The sequence below is a fragment of the Rhinichthys klamathensis genome, unplaced genomic scaffold, assembly GCF_029890125.1.
Source record: "Rhinichthys klamathensis goyatoka isolate OS25496 unplaced genomic scaffold, OSU_Roscu_1.1 h1tg000252l_1, whole genome shotgun sequence".
Classification (NCBI taxonomy): domain Eukaryota; kingdom Metazoa; phylum Chordata; class Actinopteri; order Cypriniformes; family Leuciscidae; genus Rhinichthys; species Rhinichthys klamathensis.
The window spans coordinates 23,177-47,500 of NW_026606774.1; the positions used below are offsets into that span (position 1 = coordinate 23,177).

At 39.0% G+C, this 24,324-nt stretch overlaps 1 protein-coding gene across 5 annotated transcripts in view; it reads left to right on the forward strand.

Annotated features, from left to right (window-relative positions):
- The first annotated feature begins 1,666 nt into the window (after nucleotides 1-1,666).
- LOC130101102 (leucine zipper putative tumor suppressor 3) overlaps nucleotides 1,667-24,324 on the forward strand; it is a 23,932-nt gene continuing 1,274 nt past the window's right edge. Inside the window, exons 1-6 of one of the 5 annotated variants that reach the window (XM_056266669.1) lie at nucleotides 1,667-1,803; nucleotides 9,612-10,163; nucleotides 11,164-11,688; nucleotides 14,635-14,763; nucleotides 23,454-23,645; nucleotides 23,740-23,970. In XM_056266669.1, the coding sequence (XP_056122644.1) occupies nucleotides 9,693-10,163; nucleotides 11,164-11,688; nucleotides 14,635-14,763; nucleotides 23,454-23,645; nucleotides 23,740-23,970 (1,548 nt within the window). In that variant the 5' untranslated portion in view covers nucleotides 1,667-1,803; nucleotides 9,612-9,692. Of the gene's footprint in view, nucleotides 1,804-1,828; nucleotides 1,941-8,009; nucleotides 8,126-9,611; nucleotides 10,164-11,163; nucleotides 11,689-14,601; nucleotides 14,764-23,453; nucleotides 23,646-23,739; nucleotides 23,971-24,324 lie in introns of those variants that run through there. The other 4 variants (XM_056266665.1, XM_056266670.1, XM_056266668.1 and 1 more) reach the window with 4 other exon arrangements.

Consider the following 24,324-nt stretch of genomic DNA (forward strand, 5'->3'; position numbering starts at 1 on the left):
AATGGTAGAATAGAAATGATGTAGAATTGAAGGAAAGCTGATGTTTGCACTGAAAGGACCGTGTTTATTATCATCATCTCAAATGTTTCATGAGTTTGTTCTTAAAGCAACGCATGCATAATATATATTCGTTCTGATGATGTCATTTATGCCTGATGAATCTTTGCACATTTAAATGAAGATAATGCTTTGAACAATACAACGATCTCACTTTATTTCCTTTATCTTACTAATGAAAAGCTGTTTACAATTATGGTTGCATTTGTTAACATTGACAATATTCTCACAGCATTTATTAATCTGTTAATGTTAGTTAAGATACAATTGTTCTTTGTCCATGTTGGTTAAAAAATACACTTATTTTAACAGATACAACTTTTGATTTTAATAATGCAATTAATCATTTAATAACCTCAACCCCTATTTAGACTGTAAAAAATGATTCAGATAAATTCTAACCCACACCAAAAAACAATAACATGGTAACACTTTATTTTACAGTGACATTGTTACATATGTTACATTGTTACTCCAGGAATAACTATAAATTATGCATAATTACACGCAACTAAACCAAACCAAACCCCTATAGTAAGTACATGTAGTTAATTATTATTAAAGTCCCCCTGTAGTCAATAATTGTATCCCTTAAAACTCATCTTTGATCACCACAATGACATATTTAAACGTTTTTTGCCTTAAATGCCTTAAAATATCTTGAATGTAACTCGACACCCTCGCCTCATTTAGTATGCGCGGTTCTATGAATATGCAAATGAGCCCCGCCTCCACTCACTCCCTCAGCTCAGAGATCCACTGGTTGACGATCACACGTTGATCTGATTGGTTACAAGGTCGTTTGTGACGTCAGAAACACCAGCGATTTCAAACCGTGTTTTTGAGACTGTCTTTGGTTCACTGCAGTTTTAAGCAGAAAATACTCAGCAATGCTGTCGACTTATGAACTTACACACGGTGTGTCTTAAAGCGTATTAAAAACACCACATACACACATAAACATCATTAAAAGCTGGATTTTCACCACAGGGGGACTTTAAATGTGTAATTACAGTGTAACAAAGACACCTCAAAACAAAGTGTAACCAAAAACATAAATCTAAAATTAGTTCCTATGAAGTTACATATATTTTTCCTACTCTTGCACTCTTAAATGTATTTGTTTATTTAATTTTTAATCTAATTAATAACTAACATGTTTTACAGTTTGTCCTATTGTTAGTTTAACTGCTTATATTGTTCTCATTTGTAAGTTGCTTTGGATAAAAGCATCTGCTAAATGAATGAATGTAAATGTAGTAATAAGAGTATATTATGCATAATTATAATCCTCAACCAAAACCTAATGCTAACCTAACCCTATAAGTACATGTAGTAAATTATTATTACTCAGTAGTACTTAAATATGTAATTACACTGTAACACAGACACCTTAAAATAAAGTGTAACCGAATTTATTTATTTAATGAAATCTTAGTATTTATTTACAGTTTTCCTGTCACTCCCTTGCTAGTCCCCTGAACTCCAGTTTGATGTTATATTTGTATATTATAATGTTTAAATGATATGCGTGAAGGGGGCGTGGCTGCCCGTGTCCAAAAAGGGGGCGGGGCTCAGGTGGGTGTGTCTCTCAGCTGATGCGCGCCGCCTTTCTCGCGCTCGCGCACTTCATCTCCAACGCGGGCGTCAGCGGCAACGCATCGCGTTCGTTCGTTCGTTCGTAACGGCAGATCAGCATCCGAACGAACGGACAGACACACGGACTGACGGATCCGCGGTGAGACAGTGAGTAAGTGTGTGTGTGTGTGTGTGTGAGATGGAGAGACTCGAGTCACTGGATGCTGCTGTTGTCATGGAGGGATGCGGATTCAGTGATGCATCATTTTGCATGAGCAGAAACACGCATTATGTAATGCGATCAGGTGAACGATGGATCTTCATTGAGCACCCGTCGTTAAATGCACAATTTATGATGTTATTATGATAAACGCAAGGCTATTGAACGCGTCGGTCACTGATCAGTGGCATCACTAGGCCTATTCACTGATGCTGTAAATGCTTGTTAATAGATCATGTTGCGCGAGCCGCTTCGAAAGGTGAAGATGCGTTTTTAGTGCAGATATAGTGAGATGTCATTTTTAAAGCACGAGGGCTGTGTGTGTGTGTGTGTACAGGTCTCCATCTCCTGTTTTTACTGCCCATGTTGTGTGTTTTCTTTGCGGTGCGCGCGTCTGATGCATCAACACTGCATGTTTACATTTAGGCATCGCGTTTGCGTTTGTGCCATCGAGTTATAAGCGTATGCGGTGATTATTAAACAGTGTATCGGGGTATTTAAGTGTGTGTGTTGGATTTATGAAGCATGTGAGCGATGATGTAATGCCAGTGAGTGAGTGACTGTGGTAGTAGAGGCACGTGCCAGTGCTGATCTGATCCAGTAATGGTGGCTCTGCTGGACCAGTGATGCCACTGCACATCGTTTGCAATGGCATAGAGTTTATAGAATAGTAGAGCATGTGCACATTGTGTTCTTTTACAAAAAACAACAATGTTGGACATGCACAATGGTATTCTTTGAAGCACCTTCGGAGGGCTGTGTGAATAGCCTACAAATATGGAAATCATCTGTGTTTATCAAAATGCCAAGATATATAAATATGATACCATTACTGCACCGTGGTACTGTCATGTGCTTGAGAACTGATCAGTTGAATGTTGCTATATTCTTACACTGTTCATTTTTAGGGATGCATGATATATCGGTATCAGTGATATCTGTTTATTTTTAATGTTATCGTTATCGGCCCAATAAGAACATTTGTTTGATCTTCCGATAAATAGTGTATTATTTCCTTCAGCTGAGACGCTTCAGATGCGCACTGTTCAACATGATGGTTTTGAATTACTTGAAATATGATTGGAATCACTTAAAAAAATGAAAATACAGTTCAGTGCAACATGTGCAGCGCAAGCCTGTCATATCGGCTACATAAAACTATAATGAGAACTTTCTAACTGTGTGATTTGGACATGGATTTAATGGTGAGACAGACTTTTGTTTTTGAAATCAGGCTCTCAAAAATTATATAAAAATTTGGACTTATCGGCCAATATATCGGTTATCGGCTTTTAAATATAAAGAATTATCGGTATAGACCAAAATTTTGATATCAGTGCATCCCTATTCATTTTATTGCTACATTGTTCTTACCCTTGCAAACTGGTAATTATGGTATCAAAAGTCAGGGATCTCAATATGAACTCTAATATTTCTCATCAGATGGTGTGAGCTGCTCACATTCATTTTTAGCTTTTGTAATATTTCAGTCTATTTCTTATTACCTTTTCTTTAAAGGGATAGTTCACCTAAAGATTTAAATTCTGTCATTTACTCACCCTCATGTCGTTCCAAACACGTAAGACTTTTGTTCGTCTGCCGAAAACAAATAAGATATCCATATGAATTCAGTGGTTTAGTAAAAAATTCAAATGTTCTGTGTAACACGAGAATGAACCTCATTGGTTCTTGCTGATGCTCAAACGTGATGCGTAACACGAGAATGATCCTCATTGGTTCTTGCTGAAGCTCAAACGTGCTGCGTAACACGAGAATGAACCTCATTGGTTCTCGCTGATGCTCAAACGTGATGCGTAACACGAGAATGATCCTCATTGGTTCTTGCTGAAGCTCAAACGTGCTGCGTAACACGAGAATGAACCTCATTGGTTCTCGCTGATGCTCAAACGTGATGCGTAACACGAGAATGAACCTCATTGGTTCTTGCTGATGCTCAAACGTGATGCGTAACACGAGAATGAACCTCATTGGCTCTTGCTGATGCTCAAACGTGATGCGTAACACGAGAATGATCCTCATTGGTTCTTGCTGATGCTCAAACGTGATGCGTAACACGAGAATGAACCTCATTGGTTCTTGCTGATGCTCAAACGTGATGCGTAACACGAGAATGAACCTCATTGGTTCTTGCTGATGCTCAAACGTGCTGCGTAACACGAGAATGAACCTCATTGGCTCTTGCTGATGCTCAAACGTGATGCGTAACACGAGAATGAACCTCATTGGTTCTTGCTGATGCTCAAACGTGATGCGTAACACGAGAATGAACCTCATTGGTTCTTGCTGATGCTCAAACGTGATGCGTAACACGAGAATGAACCTCATTGGCTCTTGCTGATGCTCAAACGTGATGCGTAACACGAGAATGATCCTCATTGGTTCTTGCTGATGCTCAAACGTGATGCGTAACACGAGAATGAACCTCATTGGTTCTTGCTGATGCTCAAACGTGATGCGTAACACGAGAATGAACCTCATTGGCTCTTGCTGATGCTCAAACGTGATGCGTAACACGAGAATGAACCTCATTGGTTCTTGCTGATGCTCAAACGTGCTGCGTAACACGAGAATGAACCTCATTGGCTCTTGCTGATGCTCAAACGTGATGCGTAACACGAGAATGAACCTCATTGGTTCTTGCTGATGCTCAAACGTGATGCGTAACACGAGAATGAACCTCATTGGTTCTTGCTGATGCTCAAACGTGATGCGTAACACGAGAATGAACCTCATTGGCTCTTGCTGATGCTCAAACGTGATGCGTAACACGAGAATGATCCTCATTGGTTCTTGCTGATGCTCAAACGTGATGCGTAACACGAGAATGAACCTCATTGGTTCTTGCTGATGCTCAAACGTGATGCGTAACACGAGAATGAACCTCATTGGTTCTTGCTGATGCTCAAACGTGATGCGTAACACGAGAATGAACCTCATTGGTTCTTGCTGATGCTCAAACGTGCTGCGTAACACGAGAATGAACCTCATTGGCTCTTGCTGATGCTCAAACGTGATGCGTAACACGAGAATGAACCTCATTGGTTCTTGCTGATGCTCAAACGTGATGCGTAACACGAGAATGAACCTCATTGGTTCTTGCTGATGCTCAAACGTGATGCGTAACACGAGAATGAACCTCATTGGCTCTTGCTGATGCTCAAACGTGATGCGTAACACGAGAATGATCCTCATTGGTTCTTGCTGATGCTCAAACGTGATGCGTAACACGAGAATGAACCTCATTGGTTCTTGCTGATGCTCAAACGTGCTGCGTAACACGAGAATGAACCTCATTGGCTCTTGCTGATGCTCAAACGTGCTGCGTAACACGAGAATGATCCTCATTGGTTCTTGCTGATGCTCAAACGTGCTGCGTAACACGAGAATGAACCTCATTGGCTCTTGCTGATGCTCAAACGTGATGCGTAACACGAGAATGAACCTCATTGGCTCTTGCTGATGCTCAAACGTGATGCGTAACACGAGAATGAACCTCATTGGTTCTTGCTGATGCTCAAACGTGCTGCGTAACACGAGAATGAACCTCATTGGCTCTTGCTGATGCTCAAACGTGATGCGTAACACGAGAATGAACCTCATTGGTTCTTGCTGATGCTCAAACGTGCTGCGTAACACGAGAATGAACCTCATTGGCTCTTGCTGATGCTCAAACGTGATGCGTAACACGAGAATGAACCTCATTGGCTCTTGCTGATGCTCAAACGTGATGCGTAACACGAGAATGAACCTCATTGGTTCTTGCTGATGCTCAAACGTGCTGCGTAACACGAGAATGAACCTCATTGGCTCTTGCTGATGCTCAAACGTGATGCGTAACACGAGAATGAACCTCATTGGCTCTTGCTGATGCTCAAACGTGATGCGTAACACGAGAATGAACCTCATTGGTTCTTGCTGATGCTCAAACGTGATGCGTAACACGAGAATGAACCTCATTGGTTCTCGCTGAAGCTCAAACGTGATGCGTAACACGAGAATGAACCTCATTGGTTCTTGCAGAGGCTCAAACGTGCTGCGTAACTTGAGAATGAACCTCATTGGTTCTTGCAGAAGCTCAAACGTGCTGCGTAACACGAGAATGAACCTCATTGGTTCTTGCTGAAGCTCAAACGTGCTGCGTAACACGAGAATGGACCTCATTGGCTCTTGCTGATGCTCAAACGTGATGCGTAACACGAGAATGAACCTCATTGGTTCTTGCAGAAGCTCAAACGTGCTGCGTAACACGAGAATGATCCTCATTGGTTCTTGCTGATGCTCAAACGTGATGCGTAACACGAGAATGAACCTCATTGGTTCTTGCAGAAGCTCAAACGTGCTGCGTAACACGAGAATGATCCTCATTGGTTCTTGCAGAAGCTCGAACGTGATGCGTAACACGAGAATGAACCTCATTGGTTCTTGCAGAAGCTCAAACGTGCTGCGTAACACGAGAATGAACCTCATTGGTTCTTGCTGAAGCTCAAACGTGCTGCGTAACACGAGAATGAACCTCATTGGTTCTTGCTGATGCTCAAACGTGATGCGTAACACGAGAATGAACCTCATTGGTTCTTGCTGAAGCTCAAACGTGCTGCGTAACACGAGAATGAACCTCATTGGTTCTTGCTGATGCTCAAACGTGATGCGTAACACGAGAATGAACCTCATTGGTTCTTGCAGAAGCTCAAACGTGCTGCGTAACACGAGAATGAACCTCATTGGCTCTTGCTGAAGCTCAAACGTGCTGCGTAACACGAGAATGAACCTCATTGGTTCTTGCAGAGGCTCAAACGTGCTGCGTAACACGAGAATGAACCTCATTGGTTCTTGCTGAAGCTCAAACGTGCTGCGAAACACGAGAATGAACCTCATTGGCTCTTGCAGAAGCTCAAAGTGCTGCGTAACACGAGAATGAACCTCATTGGTTCTTGCTGAAGCTCAAACGTGCTGCGTAACACGAGAATGATCCTCATTGGTTCTTGCTGAAGCTCAAACGTGATGCGTAACACGAGAATGATCCTCATTGGTTCTTGCTGAAGCTCAAACGTGCTGCGAAACACGAGAATGAACCTCATTGGCTCTTGCAGAAGCTCAAAGTGCTGCGTAACACGAGAATGAACCTCATTGGTTCTTGCTGAAGCTCAAACGTGCTGCGTAACACGAGAATGATCCTCATTGGTTCTTGCTGAAGCTCAAACGTGCTGCGTAACACGAGAATGATCCTCATTGGTTCTTGCAGAAGCTCAAACGTGCTGCGTAACACGAGAATGAACCTCATTGGCTCTTGCAGAAGCTCAAACGTGCTGCGTAACACGAGAATGAACCTCATTGGTTCTTGCAGAAGCTCAAACGTGCTGCGTAACACGAGAATGAACCTCATTGGCTCTTGCTGAAGCTCAAACGTGCTGCGTAACACGAGAATGAACCTCATTGGCTCTTGCTGAAGCTCAAACGTGCTGCGTAACACGAGAATGAACCTCATTGGTTCTTGCAGAAGCTCAAACGTGCTGCGTAACACGAGAATGAACCTCATTGGTTCTTGCTGATGCTCAAACGTGCTGCGTAACACGAGAATGAACCTCATTGGTTCTTGCTGATGCTCAAACGTGCTGCGTAACACGAGAATGAACCTCATTGGCTCTTGCTGAAGCTCAAACGTGCTGCGTAACACGAGAATGAACGTACGTCTCGCACGTCAAGCAAACATGCTTGTGCTTCCGTTTACCACAACTAATGTGTGAGATGATGAAGACTAAGAGCAAATCAAGCATGCAGTTATGATGCGTGTTCAGTTTGATTGACATAAGTATCACATGAATTGCAAAAAAAAAAAAAAAGTTTCTTATGCAATTTGTTTTCACAAATGTAAGCTGTCAAGATCAGAATAGAAAATTTTATTGATTTACTGTGATTTTTTCAACATTTCGAAACGGATGTCTCATTAAGCCGAATGTAAACTAGTTTGCAGGATTTACAAGCACAATCACACATCAGAATCACGTCAGATTATCTGTGGTTGGTTAATGTTTAACTCCAGATAACATATTAATCAGGGTGCAGTTTCGGTGAAACAGATCCGTGTTGGTGTTTACATGCGCTTCACGAGACTCTCAGCTGGAGAAGCTCTTTACTGTGTTTTTCTTTTATTTGTTATGAGAACTTGCAGTCGGGTTTTTTAAGGAGGTCTAATAAACGTTTAACATGAGGAGGAAGAAGTTCTGCTTTTCTAATTCTCAAGGGACGCACGTATGTCGTTTATTCACAGCTATATTTCCTTTTTATATTTCCTTTTCTTTAACTGTCAGCATAATATTAATTTATTATGTTGGGTTGAGAAAGCCAACATCCTGATCTACTACTCAAGATTTGTATTATTCTTCTGAGACTAAAAGTTCTAAATGTATCTATCTATCTATCTATCTATCTATCTATCTATCTATCTATCTATCTATCTATCTATCTATCTATCTATCTATCTATCTATCTATCTATCTATCTATAGATAAATGTGGTCTTTATACATTAAAATATTTACATCACTATTTAAAAGTTTGGGGTCAGTAAGATTCTTTTTGTTGTTGTTAAAAGAAACTAATAATTTTATTCAGCAAGGATACATGAAATTGATCAAAAGTGATAGTAAAGAGTTGTTCTTTTTCTTTCTATGTATCAAAGAATCCCGAAAAATAAAATGCATCACGATTTCCACAAAAATCTCTTTTCAACATTAAGCATAATAATCATAAATGTGTCTTGAGCATCAGATCCTCATATTAGAGTGATTTCTGAAGGATCATGTGACACTGAAGACTGGAGTAATGATGCTGAAAATTCAGCTTTGATCACAGGAATAAATTACACTTTACTATGTATTCACATAGAAAACATTTGATTTACATTATAATAATATTTCACTGTTTTTACAATATTTTTTTTATTAAATACAACGCAGCCTTAGTGAGCAGAAGAGACTCTTTCGTGAATTGTACCGACCCCAAATTTCATATATTTGAGGATTGGTGCATGTAACTTCTGCTGGTGTTTTTGTGTTGCAGTGTGTGTGTGTGTGTGTGACCCGGTTCACGTCTCCTTCATGCCTGTGTGTGCTCAAAGTGCTGTGGTGTAAAAAGGTCGCATTAGCAATTAAAGAAAAAACACTTTAAGGGTTAGTTCACTCAAAAATGTAAACTCTGTCAGTAATTACTCTCCCTCATGTTGTTCAACCCCGTAAGACTTTCGTTCATCTTCAGAACACAAATTAAGATATTTGTGATTAAATCTGAGAGCTGTCTCACTCCTCCATAGGCTTCTATTGTAATTAAACTTGCCGGCCCAGAAAGTTATTAAAGACATCGTTAAAATAGTCCGAGTGACTACAGTGGCTCAACCTTAAGTTTATCAAGCGACGAGAATACTTTTTGTGCGCAAAAAAACAAACAAAAATAGTGACTTTATTATTACAACTGTTCATTTTCTTCTCTGTGGGCCTCGAGTGAGTTCACGTAGTGTAACAGCGCAGCGCTTCTGGGTTGTACGTCACACGTAGGCTCACTATTGGCCGACGCTGGTCATGTGTGTGATGCTGGCCAATAGTGAGCCTACGTTCTGACGTACAACCCAGAAGCGCTGCGCTGTTACACCTCTCACCATATTTGGTGTCTGAATATTTTTTGGTTTGACTGTAAATCTAGGAGTCGTGCATATAACGTCTGCTGGTGTGTTTGTGTTGCAGTGTGTGTGTGTGTGACCCGGCTCCCGTCTCCTTCATGCCCGTGTGTGTGGGCAGTGGAGTGAAGCGCTCGAGGCTCCTGGCATGGGCAGCGTAGGGAGCGGGGCCTCCAGTCAACGGCCCATCACCATGCGTAGCGTTGGCACCCGTACCACCCCGAACGGCCCGCTGGCACCGGCACCGGCCCCGGCCCCGCCCCCCGCCTCGACCCGCCGGCGCCTGGACGACCGAAGCTTCAGCGCCGACCGAATCCCCGGCCCAAACACCAAGACCAAAGGCGTCTGCGCCGACGAGAGGGATTACGCTCGCAACGCTAACCGGCAGCACACGGTCAACGGCGAGAGGCTCGTGACCAACGCGGTGTTCGCTAACGGGGCGCGCCGAGACGGGCACCGGCGCGGGGAGAGTCTGGATCTGTGCGGGAACAACGTCGTGTTGAACAACGACAGGAATCATCAAGCTCCAACGCTGCACAAGGACAAGAGCAAAAGCAAACCTGATAATCACAATCCTCCCAACATACTGCCCGTCTCTGGGAAACTCGAGCATGCACAGGTACTAACGGTCTTTCCTTTATCATTTTAGCACTTAAATCACTTAAATTACTTATTTAAATGTTTTTTCCTTTTAAAAAAATTCTTCATGCCTAAAAATAGCTTGAATGTAACTCGACACCCTTGCCTCATTTAGTATGCGCGGTTCATCAACAGCATTCCTGAGTATTTTCTGCTTAAAACTGCAGTGAACCGAAGACAGTCTCAAAAACACTGGTGTTTCTGACGTCACAAACGACCTTGTAACCAATCAGATCAACGTGTGATCGTCAAAAACTTGAGCATGCACAGGTTTAACTCTATAATGTTCTTTCCTTTATAATTTGATCCTTTAAAAACTCGTCTTTGATCACTAAAATGACATATTAAACGTTTTTTTTTCTTGAAAAATGCCTTAAAATATCTTGAATGTAACTCGACACCCTTGCCTCATTTAGTATGCGCGGTTCTATGAATATGCAAATGAGCCCCGCCTCCACTCACTCACTCAGCTCAGAGATCCACTGGTTGACGATCACACGTTGATCTGATTGGTTACTCGACACATTTGCCTCATTTACACTGAACAAAATTATAAACGCAACACTTGTTTTTGCCCCCATTTTTCATGAGCTGAACTCAAAGATCTAAGACTTTTTCTATGTACACAAAAGGCCAATTTCTCTCAAATATTGTTTACAAATCGGTCTAAACTGTGTTAGTGAGCACTTCTCCTTTGCCGAGATAATCCATCCACCTCACAGGTGTGGCATATCAAGATGCTGATTACACAGCAGGATTATTGCACAGGTGTGCCTTAGGGCTGTCCACAATAAAAGGCCACTCTTAAAAAAAGTTTTTAAGAATTTCACATTTTAGTTCACTTTTTAAAACTTTTGTCACTTCAGCAATAATCTGCCAAGTGTCGTGTTTGAGAAGAGATCAAATATATTCGTATATAAATAATAGTATAATGTTATTTGTATATTTAATGCTGCAGTTCCTGCGGTTTGTCTCTCCAGACCAATGACTCTCTGGTGCGTCCGTCGGCCTTCAAACCCGTGGTGCCGAAGAGCTTTCACTCCATGCAGAACCTGGTGTGTCCCCTCCAGACGGGCTCCGGCTCGGCTCCGGGTCCGAGTGGTGTCGGCGCCGGCGGGTCCGAAGCGGGTCCGAACCAGGACAGTCCCGGCAGCCGAGGAACACACACGGGCCCGGGCCTCTCGGACTCGGGGAGGAACTCTCTCACAAGCCTTCCCACGTACACCGGGTCCGGTTACGGTCCGGCTCCGGCTCTCGGGCCCCTCAGCGCCTCCACCAGCCACATCAACCGGCTCGGCACCGGCGTCCCGGATAAACCGGGCTTCCAGAACGGGCTCAGCGCGTCGGACAGCGGGCGCTCGTCCTCGGGGAAGAGCTCGTCCTCGTACCAGCGCCTCAGTCACATGAGCGACGGCCCCGGACCCCTGAGGCCCTCCCCGAACTCAGACGACGTCATCCAGGACCTTGAGGACCGGCTGTGGGAGCGAGAGCAAGAAGTGAGTGAGGTGACACAACCTTTATATGATCCTTTTACATCCAGCCCACATGCAAGTCTTTATTTATATATTCGTTCATTCATTCATTCATTTTCTTTAATTTTGTATACACCATTGGATATTTATTTATTTATTTAATTTGTATACACCATTGGATATTTATTTATTTATTTAATTTGTATACACCATTGGATATTTATTTATTTATTTAATTTGTATACACCATTGGATATTTATTTATTTATTTAATTTGTATACACCATTGGATATTTATTTATTTATTTAATTTGTATACACCATTGGATATTTTATTTATGTATTTAATTAATTAATTTGTATACACCATTGGATATTTATTTATTTATTTAATTTGTATACACCATTGGATATTTATTTATTTATTTAATTTGTATACATCATTGGATATTTATTTATTTATTTAATTTGTATACACCATTGGATATTTATTTATTTATTTAATTTGTATACACCATTGGATATTTTATTTATGTATTTAATTAATTAATTTGTATACACCATTGGATATTTTATTTATTTAATTTTTTTATTTTTAATTGTAATTTTAATTTTTTATTTTTTATGATTATTTTCTTATTTTTTACTTTAAGGCTAAATGGCAAGTTAAATTTTACTCTTTATTTATATATTCATTCTTTCATTCATTCATTTTCATTAGTTTTGTATACACTATTGAATATTTAATTTATTTAATTTATTACATTTGTATACACCAATGGATTTTTTAATTATTTTATTTTATTTTATATACACCATTGAATATTTTATTTATTTTATTTGAATAAGTGAGTGAGGTGACAACTTTTATATGCTAGTTTTACATCGAGGCTACATGGCAAGTTTAATTTTACTTTTTTTTATTATATATATATATTAGGGCTGTCAAATGATTAATCGTGATTAATCACATCCAAAATAAAAGTTTTTTTTACATAATATATGTGGGTGCACTGTGCATAATTATTTTATATATATAAATACACACACATGCTTGTATATATGTAAGAAATATTTTCATGTATATACTGTATATAGATTTATATATAATTTATATTATATATAAATATAAATATTTTATATATAAATAATATTTTTTCTTAAATATACATGCATGTGTGTGTATTTATATATATACAAAATAATTATACACAGTGCACCCACATATATTATGTAAAATAAACTTTTATTTTGGATGTGATTAATCGTGATTAATCATTTGACAGCCCTAATATATATATATTCATTCATTCATTTTTTATACACCATTGAATATTAATTTATTACATTTGTATACACCATTGGATATTTATTTATCTTAAGGCTAAATGGCTAGTTAAATTCACTCTTTAATATATTCATTCATTCATTCATTCATTTTCTTTAATTTTGAATACACCGTTGAATATTTATTTATTTATTTATTTTTTAATTTGTATACACCATTGAATATTATTATTTTTTTATGTTTTAAAATTTGTTTACACCATTGGATATTTTATTTATTTAATGTATTACAATTGTATACACCATTGGATATTTTATTTTATTTATTTTAAGGCTAAATGGCAATTAAAATTTTACTCTTTATTTTAATATTCATTCATTCATTCATTTTCCTTAATTTTGTATACACACCATTAAATATTTAATTTATTTTAATTTATTAAATTTGTATACACCATTGGATATTTATTTATTTATTTTATTTTGCATGCACATTGGATATTTTCCATTGAGGCTGAATTGCAAGTTAAATTCACTCTTTATTTAAAGTCGCTCTGAATAAAAGTGTTTGCTGAATGACAGTGAGATTTACTGTACTTGCCGGAACTTATTTTTACACTGTCTTTTATCACCACCAGAAACTGTTTATAATCAATGACAAAAATCAAGATTGCAAAACATGACATTTTAATGTTGGAATTGGAGAATGGTGTTTGCTTTTACTTTTATTTTATTTAATTTTATGCATATATATATATAGGTTTTTTTTTTTTTCAATTTTATTTATATAGCACATTTACAACAAAAATCAAAGTGCTTTACAGAACAACGATTATTTAATTTCTTTTATTTTGCATACACATTGGATTTTTTTTTTTTTTTTTTTTGCATACATATTGGATATTTTTTTTTATTTAATTTTGCATACACCATTGGATATTTTACTTATTTATTTATTTTATTAATTTGTATACACCAGTGAATATTTTATTTATTTATTTAATTTGAATACACCATTGGATGATTTATTTCTTTATTTTATTTTGCATGCACATTTTATTTATTTTATAAAAAAAATTATACATTTAAAAAATTATTTATTTATTTGTTTATTTATTTATTTTAAATTAATTAATTTGTGTACACCATTGAATATTTTATTTATTTAATTAATTAATTTAATTTGAATACACCATTGGATCTTTTTTTTTTATATTTAATATTATTAATTTTCTTTACTTTTGCATAGACCATTGAATATGTTTAAAATGTTTCATTGGATGAATTGCACTCATATAAATGTGTGAAGGTAAGTCAAAGAAAGTCAATCAATGCAACATTTTAAAATGTCCTTTTGTTTAGCAGGGGAAAAATTGTTAGATTATAAATAAAACAGCCATTTTTCTGTTTATAATCTAATCAGTTTGTGTTGTTCCAGGAAGTAGCATCAATTACCAATTAGGTTATAAGCATTCTATATGCAAGTATAGAAATGCTTGGCATAATACATGCAATTTTATACTATAGTAGCTTTAACAAACCTCAGGACAGATCCTGAGGTTTCCTTCAAATGTCAGTGTCAGTAACCCAGAAGATGCATGTGTTGCATTATGAATCTGACACATGACATTTGAGAATGCACCTATGCCTGAAATGAAGAGTGTGTTGTGCTGTGTTTTGTCCTCGCCTCAGGTGATCCACATGCGGCGTAACCTGGACCAGAGCGAGGCGGCCATCGCCCAGGTGTTCGAGGAGAAGCAGCGCGTGTGGGAGCGAGAGATGGAGGACCTGAGGCAGAACTACGCCGGCCGGCTGCAACAGGTGATGCGCAACGCACACTTCTGTCCATTTACATTTATTCATTTTTAGCATTGAGTAATTTATTTGTAATAAACACTTTAAAGGGATAGTTCACCCAAAAATGTTAATTAGCCCATGATTTAGTCGAAGTCGTCCTAGGTGTATAAGACACTTTTATCATGGACAGATGCACTTTTATGATGGACAGATGCACTTTTATGATGGACAGATGCACTTTTATGATGGACAGATGCACTTTTATGATGGACAGATGCACTTTTATGATGGACAGATGCACTTTTATGATGGACAGATGCACTTTTATCATGGACAGATGCACTTTTATGATGGACAGATGCACTTTTATGATGGACAGATGCACTTTTATGATGGATAGATGCACTTTTATGATGGATAGATGCACTTTCATGATGGACAGATGCACTTTCATGATGGACAGATGCACTTTTATGATGGACAGATGCACTTTCATGATGGACAGATGCACTTTTATGATGGACAGATGCACTTTTATGATGGACAGATGCACTTTTATGATGGACAGATGCACTTTTATGATGGACAGATGCACTTTTATGATGGACAGATGCACTTTTATGATGGACAGATGCACTTTTATGATGGACAGATGCACTTTTATGATGGACAGATGCACTTTTATCATGGATAGATGCACTTTTATCATGGATAGATGCACTTTTATGATGGATAGATGCACTTTCATGATGGACAGATGCACTTTCATGATGGACAGATGCACTTTCATGATGGACAGATGCACTTTTATGATGGACAGATGCACTTTCATGATGGACAGATGCACTTTTATCATGGACAGATGCACTTTTATGATGGACAGATGCACTTTTATCATGGACAGATGCACTTTCATGATGGACAGATGCACTTTTATGATGGACAGATGCACTTTTATGATGGACAGATGCACTTTTATCATGGACAGATGCACTTTCATGATGGACAGATGCACTTTTATGATGGACAGATGCACTTTCATGATGGATAGATGCACTTTCATGATGGACAGATGCACTTTTATGATGGATAGATGCACTTTTATGATGGACAGATGCACTTTTATGATGGACAGATGCACTTTTATGATGGACAGATGCACTTTTATGATGGATAGATGCACTTTTATGATGGATAGATGCACTTTTATGATGGACAGATGCACTTTTATGATGGATAGATGCACTTTTATCATGGACAGATGCACTTTTATGATGGACAGATGCACTTTTATCATGGATGGATGCACTTTTATGATGGACAGATGCACTTTTATGATGGACAGATGCACTTTTATGATGGACAGATGCACTTTTATGATGGATAGATGCACTTTTATCATGGACAGATGCACTTTTATGATGGACAGATGCACTTTTATCATGGATGGATGCACTTTTATGATGGACAGATGCACTTTTATGATGGACAGATGCACTTTTATGATGGACAGATGCACTTTCATGATGGACAGATGCACTTTTATGATGGATAGATGCACTTTTATGATGGACAGATGCACTTTTATGATGGACAGATGAACTTTTATGATGGATAGATGCACTTTTATGATGGATAGATGCACTTTTATGATGGACAGATGCACTTTTATGATGGACAGATGCACTTTTATGATGGACAGATGCACTTTCATGATGGACAGATGCACTTTTATGATGGACAGGTGCACTTTCATGATGGACAGATGCACTTTTATGATGGATAGATGCACTTTTATGATGGACAGATGCACTTTTATGATGGACAGATGCACTTTTATGATGGACAGATGCACTTTTATGATGGATAGATGCACTTTTATGATGGACAGATGCACTTTTATGATGGACAGATGCACTTTTATGATGGACAGATGCACTTTTATCATGGATGGATGCACTTTTATGATGGATAGATGCACTTTTATGATGGACAGATGCACTTTTATGATGGACAGATGCACTTTTATGATGGATAGATGCATTTGATGGACAGATGCACTTTTATGATGGATAGATGCACTTTTATGATGGACAGATGCACTTTTATGATGGACAGATTAGGGCTGTAGCGATACACTAATCTCACGATACGATACGATACACGATATTCGGCTGACGATACGATATATATCACGATATTCAGCCAACGATACGATTCGATATAATTCGATACACTTACATCATTTTCTGAAAGATTTAAAGGGGACAGAGTGATTTTGGTGACATCTTGTGAGTCTTCCATTTACTTGGATTGAATTAATTGAACTGAAAACTGAAAACATCATTTACACAATATATGTCTCTGACTGGGCAGAGAGTACAGCTTGCAAATGCTGGACAAAATGAATCAAATATGTGTAGAGAAAATTAGTTCTATTTATTGAAAGACAACAGTGCAAACTGTAGCTTATAAGCCTTTGTTAATTGCAATACTGCACTTTATTTACTTTTCAATGGAGAGTTAAAAGGTGCAGCAAGTGGCCTGTTGTGAACAGTTTCTTTGCACTGCCTTTTCTTTGACAGCTTTTTTAGCTTGACACTGAACATGTGACGTGCTTCAGTTGTGCGCGAGGTCAAGCCGTCGCACGTCAGGGAAACTCTCTCCGCGCTGGCCAGGGAGGCTTTGACGTGTGCTCTTGCCTGAGTGTACAGCCTGGGAATGCAAACCTTGATGAGGTGTTCGCGGGTTGGAATAGGATAGCGGGGCTCCATCGCGTTCACCATGCGCCTAAAGCCGGCGTTTTCCACCACCGAATACGATTTTTTTTACATTTTTTTTTTTTTTACTAAGCCTATTTAAAATCGTATTTGATTGCAGAGCGCCGCAGCGCATTCACGCAGCACTACCTCGCTCTCGCTCTCTCTCTCTCTCTCTCTCTCTCTCACACACACACACACACACACTCATCCGTACCTCGCGCACTTTCTCACTCACGGAACACCGCTGCACAAATCTGTCCAACACAGCGCTGTCAATTTCGGAGACCCAGCTTTAAAAAAAGCTACTAGCCAGCATGCAAGGAGCCTAGCCAACAAGGAGAGCTAAGTTGTTGTTTGAATACAGCTGGATTTTCGTCAATATCGATGCACGCGCGCAGCTGGCCACTAGCGGCTGGCTGACCAAATCACTCTTCATGCAACGCGAACGGGTTTAACACGGGGGATTTGAATGGGACTTATGTATCGATACTCGCGGCCTAAAAATCGATACTTTCTTGGGAGAAAAAATATCGATTTATATCGCAGAATCGATAAAATCGCTCAGCCCTAGGACAGATGCACTTTTATGATGGACAGATGCACTTTTATCATGGATAGATGCACTTTTATGATGGACAGATGCACTTTTATGATGGACAGATGCACTTTTATGATGGACAGATTTTATGATGGACAGATGCACTTTTATGATGGACAGATGCACTTTTATGATGGATAGATGCACTTTTATCATGGATAGATGCACTTTTATGATGGACAGATGCACTTTTATGATGGACAGATGCACTTTTATGATGGACAGATGCACTTTTATGATGGACAGATGCACTTTTATGATGGACAGATGCACTTTTATGATGGACAGATGCACTTTTATGATGGACAGATGCACTTTTATGATGGACAGATGCACTTTTATGATGGATAGATGCACTTTTATGATGGATAGATGCACTTTTATGATGGACAGATGCACTTTTATGATGGACAGATGCACTTTTATGATGGATAGATGCACTTTTATCATGGATAGATGCACTTTTATCATGGATAGATGCACTTTTATGATGGACAGATGCACTTTTATGATGGACAGATGCACTTTTATGATGGACAGATGCACTTTTATGATGGACAGATGCACTTTTATGATGGACAGATGCACTTTTATGATGGACAGATGCACTTTTATGATGGACAGATGCACTTTTATGATGGATAGATGCACTTTTATGATGGACAGATGCACTTTTATGATGGACAGATGAACTTTTATGATGGATAGATGCACTTTTATGATGGATAGATGCACTTTTATGATGGACAGATGCACTTTTATGATGGACAGATGCACTTTTATGATGGACAGATGCACTTTCATGATGGACAGATGCACTTTTATGATGGACAGGTGCACTTTCATGATGGACAGATGCACTTTTATGATGGATAGATGCACTTTTATGATGGACAGATGCACTTTTATGATGGACAGATGCACTTTTATGATGGACAGATGCACTTTTATGATGGATAGATGCACTTTTATGATGGACAGATGCACTTTTATGATGGACAGATGCACTTTTATGATGGACAGATGCACTTTTATCATGGATGGATGCACTTTTATGATGGATAGATGCACTTTTATGATGGACAGATGCACTTTTATGATGGACAGATGCACTTTTATGATGGATAGATGCATTTGATGGACAGATGCACTTTTATGATGGATAGATGCACTTTTATGATGGACAGATGCACTTTTATGATGGACAGATGCACTTTTATGATGGACAGATGCACTTTTATCATGGATAGATGCACTTTTATGATGGACAGATGCACTTTTATGATGGACAGATGCACTTTTATGATGGACAGATTTTATGATGGACAGATGCACTTTTATGATGGACAGATGCACTTTTATGATGGATAGATGCACTTTTATCATGGATAGATGCACTTTTATGATGGACAGATGCACTTTTATGATGGACAGATGCACTTTTATGATGGACAGATGCACTTTTATGATGGACAGATGCACTTTTATGATGGACAGATGCACTTTTATGATGGACAGATGCACTTTTATGATGGACAGATGCACTTTTATGATGGACAGATGCACTTTTATGATGGACAGATGCACTTTTATGATGGATAGATGCACTTTTATGATGGATAGATGCACTTTTATGATGGACAGATGCACTTTTATGATGGACAGATGCACTTTTATGATGGATAGATGCACTTTTATCATGGATAGATGCACTTTTATCATGGATAGATGCACTTTTATGATGGACAGATGCACTTTTATGATGGACAGATGCACTTTTATGATGGACAGATGCACTTTTATGATGGACAGATGCACTTTTATGATGGACAGATGCACTTTTATGATGGACAGATGCACTTTTATGATGGACAGATGCACTTTTATGATGGATAGATGCACTTTTATGATGCACTTTTATGATGGATAGATGCACTTTTATGATGGACAGATGCACTTTTATGATGGATAGATGCACTTTTATCATGGATAGATGCACTTTTATGATGGACAGATGCACTTTTATGATGGATAGATGCACTTTTATGATGGACAGATGCACTTTTATGATGGACAGATGCACTTTTATGATGGACAGATGCACTTTTATGATGGACAGATGCACTTTTATCATGGATGGATGCACTTTTATGATGGATAGATGCACTTTTATGATGGACAGATGCACTTTTATGATGGATAGATGCATTTGATGGACAGATGCACTTTTATGATGGACAGATGCACTTTTATGATGGACAGATGCACTTTTATGATGGACAGATGCACTTTTATGATGGATAGATGCATTTGATGGACAGATGCACTTTTATGATGGACAGATGCACTTTTATGATGGATAGATGCACTTTTATGATGGACAGATGCACTTTTATGATGGACAGATGCACTTTTATGATGGACAGATGCACTTTTATCATGGATAGATGCACTTTTATGATGGACAGATGCACTTTTATGATGGACAGATGCACTTTTATGATGGACAGATGCACTTTTATGATGGACAGATTTTATGATGGACAGATGCACTTTTATGATGGACAGATGCACTTTTATGATGGACAGATGCACTTTTATGATGGACAGATGCACTTTTATGATGGACAGATGCACTTTTATGATGGATAGATGCACTTTTATCATGGATAGATGCACTTTTATGATGGACAGATGCACTTTTATGATGGACAGATGCACTTTTATGATGGACAGATGCACTTTTATGATGGACAGATGCACTTTTATGATGGACAGATGCACTTTTATGATGGACAGATGCACTTTTATGATGGACAGATGCACTTTTATGATGGATAGATGCACTTTTATCATGGATAGATGCACTTTTATGATGGATAGATGCACTTTTATGATGGATAGATGCACTTTTATGATGGATAGATGCACTTTTATCATGGATAGATGCACTTTTATGATGGACAGATGCACTTTTATCATGGATAGATGCACTTTTATCATGGATAGATGCACTTTTATGATGGATAGATGCACTTTTATCATGGATAGATGCACTTTTATGATGGATAGATGCACTTTTATGATGGATAGATGCACTTTTATCATGGATAGATGCACTTTTATGATGGATAGATGCACTTTTATCATGGATAGATGCACTTTTATCATGGATAGATGCACTTTTATGATGGACAGATGCACTTTTATGATGGACAGATGCACTTTTATGATGGACAGATGCACTTTTATGATGGACAGATGCACTTTTATGATGGACAGATGCACTTTTATGATGGACAGATGCACTTTTATGATGGACAGATGCACTTTTATGATGGATAGATGCACTTTTATGATGGACAGATGCACTTTTATGATGGATAGATGCACTTTTATGATGGATAGATGCACTTTTATGATGGACAGATGCACTTTTATGATGGACAGATGCACTTTTATGATGGACAGATGCACTTTTATCATGGATGGATGCACTTTTATGATGGATAGATGCACTTTTATGATGGACAGATGCACTTTTATGATGGACAGATGCACTTTTATGATGGATAGATGCATTTGATGGACAGATGCACTTTTATGATGGACAGATGCACTTTTATGATGGATAGATGCACTTTTATGATGGACAGATGCACTTTTATGATGGACAGATGCACTTTTATGATGGACAGATGCACTTTTATCATGGATAGATGCACGTTTATGATGGACAGATGCACTTTTATGATGGACAGATGCACTTTTATGATGGACAGATGCACTTTTATGATGGACAGATTTTATGATGGACAGATGCACTTTTATGATGGACAGATGCACTTTTATGATGGATAGATGCACTTTTATCATGGATAGATGCACTTTTATGATGGACAGATGCACTTTTATGATGGACAGATGCACTTTTATGATGGACAGATGCACTTTTATGATGGACAGATGCACTTTTATGATGGACAGATGCACTTTTATGATGGACAGATGCACTTTTATGATGGATAGATGCACTTTTATCATGGATAGATGCACTTTTATGATGGACAGATGCACTTTTATGATGGACAGATGCACTTTTATGATGGACAGATGCACTTTTATGATGGACAGATGCACTTTTATGATGGACAGATGCACTTTTATGATGGACAGATGCACTTTTATGATGGATAGATGCACTTTTATGATGGACAGATGCACTTTTATGATGGACAGATGCACTTTTATGATGGATAGATGCACTTTTATCATGGATAGATGCACTTTTATGATGGACAGATGCACTTTTATGATGGACAGATGCACTTTTATGATGGACAGATGCACTTTTATGATGGACAGATGCACTTTTATGATGGACAGATGCACTTTTATGATGGATAGATGCACTTTTATGATGGACAGATGCACTTTTATGATGGACAGATGCACTTTTATGATGGATAGATGCACTTTTATGATGGACAGATGCACTTTTATGATGGACAGATGCACTTTTATGATGGACAGATGCACTTTTATCATGGATAGATGCACTTTTATGATGGATAGATGCACTTTTATGATGGATAGATGCACTTTTATGATGGATAGATGCACTTTTATCATGGATAGATGCACTTTTATGATGGACAGATGCACTTTTATGATGGACAGATGCACTTTTATGATGGACAGATGCACTTTTATGATGGACAGATGCACTTTTATGATGGACAGATGCACTTTTATCATGGATAGATGCACTTTTATCATGGATAGATGAGACATTCCAGAGACATACACCCATTCACATTTATAAAGCTTGGAAGAGCCAGGAGATTTTTTTATATAACTGATTGTATTCGTCTGAAAGAAGAATGTCATATACACCTAGGATGGCTTCAAGGGTTAGTTCACCCAAAAATGTAAACTCTGTCAGTAATGACTCTCCCTCATGTTGTTCAACCCCGTAAGACTTTCGTTCATCTTCGGAACACAAATTAAGATATTTGTGATTAAATCTGAGAGCTGTCTCACTCCTCCATAGGCTTCTATTGTAATTGAAACTTGCCGGCCCAGAAAGTTATTAAAGACATCGTTAAAATAGTCCGAGTGACTACAGTGGCTCAACCTTAAGTTTATCAAGCGACGAGAATACTTTTTGTGCGCAAAACCCCCCAAAAATAACGACTTTATTCAACTCTTCATCTTCTCTCTCTGTCTCTAGTTCACGTAGTGTAGCAGCGCAGCGCTACTTCAGAACGTAGGCTCACCCACCCCCCAAAAAAAAAAAAAAACAATAAAAACCCAGCACCCCCAAACTAAAGCATGTTCCCGCGCTCCTGCAGGTGACCCGACGGGCCCAGCGCTCCCAGCATGCACTGCAGGCCCAGATCGGGCGTCTCCAGCAGGACAAGCGCCGGCTCCAGGACGAGATGACGCTCCTGCTCGCTCAGAGAGAAGAACTGGAGAAGAAGTGCTTGGACTTCAGGAAGGAACAGGCCGATATTCTGCCCAGACTCGAGGAGACCAAGTGGGAGGTCAGTCTGAAGACAACACTGCAAAAAATGCTTTTCTCAATCAGTGTTTTTGTCTTGTTTCCAGTTTCCATTGTGTGTGTGTGTGTGTGTGCAGGTGTGTCAGAAGGCGGGTGAGATCTCTCTGCTGAAGCAGCAGCTTCGGGAGAGTCAGGCCGAGGTGACGCAGCGCGCCGGAGAGATGGTGGCCCTGCGGGGTCAGATGAAGGAGCTCAACGCCCAGCTGAGAGAGCGAGAGGAGAACGAGATCAGCCTCAAGGAGTCGTTCTGCACCAAGACCCTGGAGCTGGAGCGCTGCGAGGCCGAGCTGCAGGCCATGCTGGCCGAGGTACACACACATCGCACAAGGGCTCGTCTGTCCGTGGCTTGTTTGTGTGACACACACTGCAAAAAATGCTTTTCTTACTTAGTATTTTTGTCTTGTTTCCAGTCCAAATATCTACAAATTCTTAAAAGATGAGAGAGTGAGCCAATCAGCAGTAGGGGGCGTATTCACTCATGATGGGGGAGGAGAGAGTGAGCCAATCAGCAGTGAGGGGCGTATCCACTCATGATGGGGAGGAGAGAGAGAGTGAGCTATTTAGCAGTAGGGGGCGTGTCCACTCATGATGGGGGAGGAGAGAGAGTGAGCCAATCAGCAGTAGGGGGCGTGTCCACTCATGATGGGGGGGAGAGAGAGTGA